The sequence below is a fragment of the Gavialis gangeticus genome, unplaced genomic scaffold (genome assembly GCF_001723915.1).
Source record: "Gavialis gangeticus isolate Ggan-Ray unplaced genomic scaffold, GavGan_comp1, whole genome shotgun sequence".
Classification (NCBI taxonomy): domain Eukaryota; kingdom Metazoa; phylum Chordata; order Crocodylia; family Gavialidae; genus Gavialis; species Gavialis gangeticus.
The window spans coordinates 20136642-20144583 of record NW_017729034.1 but is presented as its reverse complement, the minus strand read 5'-3'; the positions used below and the strand labels follow the sequence as shown (position 1 = coordinate 20144583).

The 7942-nt window shown below is 40.4% G+C and overlaps 1 protein-coding gene across 6 annotated transcripts in view; it reads left to right on the top strand.

Moving 5' to 3' along the window:
* The window catches only part of LCLAT1 (lysocardiolipin acyltransferase 1), a 324248-nt gene that overhangs the window by 136779 nt on the left and 179527 nt on the right, over positions 1–7942 (top strand). For all 6 annotated transcript variants that reach the window (XM_019527033.1, XM_019527035.1, XM_019527032.1 and 3 more), the window contains 2 exons: positions 1712–1880; positions 5757–5955. In XM_019527033.1, the coding sequence (XP_019382578.1) occupies positions 1716–1880; positions 5757–5955 (364 nt within the window). In that variant the 5' untranslated portion in view covers positions 1712–1715. The remainder of the gene's footprint in view (positions 1–1711; positions 1881–5756; positions 5956–7942) is intronic.

Genomic DNA, 7942 nt, shown 5'->3' with positions numbered 1-7942 from the left:
ATGAGTAGAAAGGCTAAAGGACAGGGAGAAACAAAGGCTGAGAGGTCACCAGGGGAAGGCTGGCCTTTGCAGCGGCCAATGAAGCAGAGCTAAGATGGTGCTTAGAACCTTAACTTTGGTATCTCTGGATTTTTGAAGGCTTTGCTGTGCAGCCTTAGTACTGTATTATTACTATGGAACATGATTTGAAAGGACACTCAAGATCAAGTATGTAGGCTTCAGTATACAGGGCTTAATGGATTACTTTTTCCATTGCTCATTTTAAAATTAAAGTACCAGCTTCCTGTTTTCCTTGTACCAAACTCTCATTTATCTGCGCTTTTATAATTCCTAAAGCAGTCTGTATGGAGAGGAATTCAGTGAAGTGACTGAGAAGGGGACTTCTGCTTAACCTTTCATCTCGCAAGCGACCAGTTTAGTGCTAAACAGGTTATTTTTAGTTTCTAATTTAGGGAATTAATATTTCCAGATTTGTTTTGTCATAGCTTGGTTCTCTGCTGAATTGGAAAGGCTTGTAGCCAGCACAAACCTTTGGGGGATTGCTCTAACTGTTCTACACTAATCCATTAAGAATCTTTATCCATTATGTATTTTAATCTATAACAAGACAGTCAAGCTGGTTGCATGGTCACTGGAATATTTTAAGTCTAGACTGCTGTTTTATGAAACCAAAGGCCATCTTATGCAATAGTCAGAAGTTTCCAAACTGAAACACTGCAGTTTCTGAAGACATTTCTTTTCATATGATGGCATCACCTGGAAGATAACTCTTGGAGCCAGCAGAAATGCAGTGGGGGCCCTGAACTAGGTTACAGGCTCTATAGGCCAGAATGGCTTAGAACAGGGGTTCCCAAACTGTGATACACATACCCCTGGGGGTACACAAGACATCTCTGGGGGGTATGCAGGAGAAATTGTGTAATGGCAGATTCAGTTTTCATTACAATAATAATTGGCTTTTACGGGGTTAAAACATAAAATGTATGCTGGTAGGAGTATGCAGGCAGCTGGTAAATCTGGAAGGGGGTACGCAATAAGAAAAAGTTGTGAGACCTTTGGCTTGAGACCTTTGGCTTAGAAGATTGCTTCCTAATCTTTCCTTTGGGTGGTATTAGTGGGCTCTGTAGAAAGTGATGTAATCAGTTTCCAAGTGTGGTAGAAAGGTTATGGCAACACTAGACTTTGGAAGAGGACACAAAGTGGGAAATAGAAAAACTTTGCCTAGTCTTCTCTTTTTTACTTGTCACCATCAAAAGATTAGTATTTTGGAAACTCAAGAGAAGATACAATTCATCAGAAGTATGACATAACACAAATCCTTTTGGTTTTCTATCCCCTTTGTCACTTGGTGCCATAAAAATAGCTTTCAGAAAACTTCAGCATGCAACTGAATTTTTATACTAAGCAGAGGAAATAACTGAAGATGAAGCTGATATAATCTTTTGGTCTCTTAATATCCCAAAGACTTTAAAAGTTACTGTGCTTATGTTGATCGTTTTAAGCTGCCAGTGAAATGCTACCACTTAGGTAGGACATTTTCAGTTCACATTGCTGTAACATTTTTTAATGAAGTAACATTAAAAAATAGGCCAAAAATGAATGAGGCCACATCTAACTGAAATTATATAGGAAGGGGCAGTTGTTGAGTTAAGTAATGAAAGCATGACTGCAAGTATATTTACCTAATGGAATGCTAACTTCTGTTTTTCAGAGCCATGGTGTCATGGAAAGGGATATATTTTCTACTTGCACTGTTCCTCGGAAGTTTTTTTGGAAGTATTTTCATGCTCAGTCCTTTTCTACCTTTGATGTTTGTTTCCCCTGCCTGGTATCGCTGGATCGTGGACCGAATTGTAGCCACTTGGCTCACACTTCCAGTGGTAAGTTGCAACATGAGTGTACTTCTAGTGAGCCTTTATATTTAGATTGTCTTACAACACTCTTGATGTTATGAAAATGTTCTTAATAATTTCCAGCACTTCATCTAGCACCCACTGGGAGCGTAGGACTTAATTTAGCCAATTTAACACGTGAAAGTCAGTGAACTTTGTTCACACTAGTTACTTAGCGTGCTAACTAGCATCACATCTTAAATCCTAATATTGACAGGTCTTTTTAAGAAGTCTCCAAATCCATCCTCCAAAAGAACTTCTGAGCCAGATGCCTTCAAATATTTTTGAACTTTCATTCAACTTAATATAAATAGTTACTTTACATCAGACCTCACCCTGTTGTTTTCATTCTGTTTCACAGGATTATGGAAGATATCTCCCTTGCATGCCCAGTGCATCAGAAATGTTGCATTATTGGTAATGAAATTGCAGATCAGTTAAGGCTTCTCTCTTGGATGGCAGTTTTATCCTCCAGTGGCCAACTCCCATTTTTCCTTCCTTTTCCCTTTCCCAAAACAATATAGCAACAATTGTAATAGAATGGGACTTGCAGAGCAAATGACTTTCTTTAAAATATATTTAAAGTGATTTCTTAATCAAGGTCAAAACAGGAGCGGACTTGGTAGAAGACCTGAGTAAAGCAAAGAGTAGTAGAGCACAATAGAGCTTCCAGCAGTCTTCTGTATCTCATCAATGTAGTAGCTGTATAAAAGAAAGAGGACCCCGTATCAACACAATTTTCCATTTAATTCAGTTATACCACTATAAAAAGTGTTCTGGGATCTAACCAAGTCCCTATAGCAGGGCTTAATCAGTTTAGCTTAAGTTACTTTGGTCCATTTTGTGTTTTCCTGCAGTTGGTCGTCTGCTCAGTGTACTCTTTATTATTGTTCACAAATAGTTGAGAATTCAAAAATTTTATTCATAAATATCATATTTATCTGAATCTAAGATGTCTTCAAATGAAGATAACCAGCCAGTAATTGAATTTTATATGGAAGATCATACATTTTTTATAGCTTTCCATGTATGGAATCTAATTACTGAGGGAGTGTCTTTAAATTCATCCCCCATGGCGGGGATGTGGGGAGGCAGCTAGCCAGAACTCTGCCCCTTGCCTTCCCCATTTGCTTTAGCAGCTCTGGCTCTCAGGCAGTTGGAAACAGCAGCGGCTTAGGGTAGAACAGAATGTGAGCCTTGGGGAGATGGAGCAGGCAGTGGTGGGGAAGTGGCTGCATAGTCTCCCCCATGCTCCCTCTGAATTGCATAGCATGGGTTTCCCCCACATGGTCTCTCCTGGATGCCCCCCTCCCTTACTCCCTGCATAGTCTCCACTATACTCCCCCTACTGCGCACTCCCTCTGCCACAGCAAGGCGGCAGCTTGGCTTTGACTTTGCCCTAAGCTGAGAGCCAGGGCTGCAGCAACCACTTGCCTCTGCCGGTACTCAATTCCAAGAGTACCAGCTTTTTTTTTTTGCTTTTTTCTCCTCCATGTTGATTGGGGCGGGGAGGTGGGGGGAACCTTGTCTTGGATTTGAGTAAATATGGTAGGCCTGTTTAATTTTTCTGAAATAAAATATTTACCCTGGTTGTTACAGCCTCATCACTTCCAGCACATCCATGTCTGCTGTGGAAGGATTAATACCTTTTAAAGCATAGAACATTGATTCTACTTTCTCTACCTGCATTTGGACTTCTCCATATGCAGCTTGAAATTGCTAATTCTTTCCACCATTAGTGCAAAACTAATTAAATTAGGAAGGAAATAAAAAATTAACATTTTAAGGGAAAATGACAATATGGTCACTTTTTCATCTGTCACAGCCAAGTACATATTTGAACTTCACTTCTTTGGTAGTACTGTTTGAAGATTGACACTCTGATTACCTACCAGATCACCAAACAGGACACTAAATTTCCTTTTGATGGCAGAAGAGGATAGGTTCTTATGTGCTTTATAATTTTCCTATTGAATACCTGTTTTGATGCAAAAGTTGTCATTGGAACTTGGAATGCTTTTATTTTAGGTATTTTGATAAGTTTGAAACCTAGCAGTTGGTAATAGTAACAGCAGTAGCTAAAAGTGATAGCTAAAAGAAGTACTTGTGATAGGTAATGATTTTTCCATTGTTTCTTACAGTTTCTGCTCTCATAGTAATCCAGAGGCAGCTCTTGATTAGTTAAAGAAATAGGTTTGTTTCTTGATTTATGGGTAAACTTTTCAGTGTATTAGCCCCATTTTTCAAAAAGTGCGTGTTAGGCTTAGGGCTGTTGAAGGATGACAGTTCTGTTTCATGGCAACTTTTGCAATCTAGAAATCTGGTTTCATTCCATATTGAAATCAGCTCCTTATTGGAGGTAAATTAAAAACCTTTTGAATGCTTTTGCCCAAGCAGCATGCCTGAATTGAAACCTGAGCTTTTAGATCCAGGAAATGGGTCTATGTCTGTCCTGCCTCTGGGCTAGGCTAAGAGAGACTCAGATAATAAGTCTTTGTTTTACCTGTGTCACCTGATTTTCCTTAGCTATGGCATACTCCATAGTAAAAACATTATTTATTGAAAGCTCATTGTCAGTGACTGTTGTGTTAGGTTGTTCAGGGAGGTGCATGGCATTACTGTGATCCTCTGGGGTATTCTCAGAACCTCTGGCAGTTATAGTGACACTCAAAATACGAATCACATTTTTCTAAAGCGGGGCCAGGCAAAGTCTGGCCTCTGGGCCAGGTTGGGCCCATGGCAGTGTCCATTTCCCAGCAGCCCCTGCCCATATTTCTGTGGAGACCCCAGAAGCGGCAGCAGCGTGACAATGTGAGGCCAAGGTTTCCATGGAGACCACCCCCAGCAGCACTGACAAGGTGCATGGCTGGGATCTGCTCCAGGGCTGGGGCTGGGATCCTGCAGCAGTGACAGCATGGTCTGGAGCTGGGCTAGAGCTGCGATCCATTGCTCGCACGCCCTGGATCTGGGAGAGAGAAAGGGGATGCCTGTGGGCAGTGGCTCACAGCATTGCCCTGGCTCTGAACCATGCTGTCACTGCTGCAAGATCCCAGCCCTGTCCGCAGAGCAGCTCCCCACCCAGCCGCGTGCCCTGCCAGTGCTGCTGGGGCCCGTCTCTGGCCCTGCACTGTCACGGTGCTGCTGCTGCTAGGGTCTCCATGGAAACTGACTGCAGCAATGCGAGCAGGGGCTGCTGGGAAATGGAGTCTGGCTGGTGGCCGGATCTGCCACTTCGCCCACCCCTGTTGTAAAGAAGGGTAGTTATAATGTTGGGGAACATCACAGCACTGATTCTGGCTTACACAGACATATGCCACTCTGTTAAAGTGCATTCAGGTTTTGTCTGGGATTTCCCACCCTCAAGCCTCTGTTTTTCTATTTTTACTACTAGCTAACTGTGGGGATGAGAGTGAAGCATTGCATTACACTGTTAGGAGATCGTGCTCCAGAAGTTATCAGTGCCCTAATGATTTTGGCCACTGGACTACTTGCAGGATACCTGAGGCAATTTCCCTTTTGCCCTGCCATGCTGTAAACCTTGCTGAGCCATATTCAGAGTCTGCATTTTGATTCTTGTAAGATAGTGGGCAAATAAGGTGTTCCCATCTTACATCCAGATCAACAAACAACATTTGGTTGAGAAGTGCTGAAATTCACTGTATTCACCTCTTGACTTGGGGGAAAATGGCCGAGTCCTGTATATGTGGCTGGACTTCTGGTAAGAAAACAGTTAAGGGAAGTTCATTTTCCTAATGAAGTTGTCGACATTTAAGTGAAATCATTTAAAACTTATTTCCGTTATTGATGGGCTAAAGCTTTTATTTTTCCTGAGGGTAAATGATAATGTCGTAACCTTTCTTGTAGGCTTTGCTGGAGATGGTATTCGGTGCAAAGGTGGTTATAACAGGTGATGGGTTCATTCCTGGAGAAAGAAGTGTCATCATCATGAACCATCGGACAAGAATGGACTGGATGTTCTTATGGAATTGCCTGCTGCGATACAGCTACCTCAGACTAGAAAAAATCTGTCTCAAATCCAGTCTCAAAAGTGTTCCAGGATTTGGTAGGTCATTTACACTTTTAACCAGAAAAAGAACAGTTGTGAAAACACTCTCCCGTTCCCCCAACGCTGCTCAAGCCTCATCAAGTGACTTAAGTTCAAGATCTGCTTCATTGTTAAGGAAACAGGATTTTCTCATTTTGTTCAAGTGTATTTGTTAGGTACCTTTGCTTGTTATCTAACATATGCAAACCAGGAAGACTTTGTCTTTTAAAAAATTCGTCTAGACAACTGAGAACTTAAGGTTCTTTTTAAAAGCTGTAGTGTCAAACTGAGCTCGTGATAGCGGTACACTGTACAGGATATGAAATAGTCAGCATTTACAGTGATAAAGGCCAGAAGCTGGTCTAGGCTGTAGAAATTTAGAGAAACTTACTTCAAATAAGCCAAGAACTTGTCATACAAGTAGTTTCAGAATAAATATGTAGATTTAACTGAAATAAAAATATCTCTTTGCATTTTATCTTTTACTTTTGACATCTTACACAAAACCATGTTGTACAAGAAATGTATCAACTCCTTGAAGTCCAAAAAGTAACCTGATCTTATCGCTTCCTACTTTCCGTCCATTGGTCTGAGCAGACAAGTTTTGTTAGGAATTGGTGTAGTTCTGGCACTCTGAACAGTAGGAGGAGCTCTCATTGTTGTGCCATATCAATATACCTGAAAAAATAATAATTTAAATAAGAGTAGTGAAAGTGACAAGAGAAATTTATGCAAGTTTTCTAGTAACGCTCACTTGATGCAAATAAGATATCTGTTCCTTTTTAAGTTGCAAAAAGTCAGGAAATTTTGGTGGATGCATTTTATACCCTTGTAAAGCAATGCAGATTATTTTGATGCTTTTCATAACTTGAAAACATACTTTATGAGTTTTTAATAAAAATATTCAGACTTTTCTTTTAGATGCCACCTGCAAATGTTTTTCTAAGGAATTTTAGAAAATTCCTATAGATACAGTGTACTTGAATCCCAAGGTTACTGTCCTCTTTAAGTACTGTATGTTACTAAAATGAGTTACAGCATGTTGTGTGTTAGCATTTGTTTGTCAAAATTAAAATTCCCTAACTATGTTTTAAAGGCCACACCCTTGAAGTTAGAAGTATTTGTGCCTTTTCAGGATTTGGCCATAACATATGTGTTGGTGAATAAAAGTTAGTGACAGGTATTAGAAAGTTTTGCGACTGACTTTTTTTTCTCCAGTCCACTCCACAGTGCACAAAGACTTCATAATCTAAAAGTATTCTTCAAAACAGACAGTAGTGGGACTTCGTGTGTATTGCAATCTAAAGAGGAGTAATTTTCTTTTTAAATATTCAGAAGTTAGTAGTTTAGTAACCAATGCAGGAGAATTTAGTTGGACTACATCCAGTGTTTAATGGCCTTAAAACAGTGCATGCTATGATTTTATGCTGCCACAGTATTTACATCTACTAGAGCCTCTAAAGAAACTGTTAGGTGCTTTGAAATCATAATTTACAGCGGATCTTCTGTAACTGTTTTTCTGTCTCTTCTGTTCTGCTCTAAGCAGAAGCTAAACTATTGTAACTTTAAATCAGTGGTTCTCAACCTTTTTGGACTTGAAGCACCCCTCCATAACTCTTGTGAATTGTGATGCAACTTGTATATTACAGTGCTTATCTCCTTACAGAGGGGATGTGCAATGGGGAAGGAGGTTGGGAAATAGCCAAAGAAGGGCACATCTAAGCCTGTTATCTGCTTATCTTGTGGCACCCTTCAGAGGATCTGGTGACACCCGTGGATGCTGTGGCACCCAGGTTGACAGTCAGTGCTTCAAACTGGTTTCATTCAAATTTAAAGTTACAGCGGTTTAGCTCTAATATACCGTTTATTGGAGCAAATAGATTAAATGGTTGCACTGATTGATTTAAGGGGTGAGGAGAGAGATGACTTGGGAACCAGCATCATATCAGTCTAGTAGTAAGTTCTCTCCATAGCCAGTGAAATTTGTAGAATCCACATAGAAATA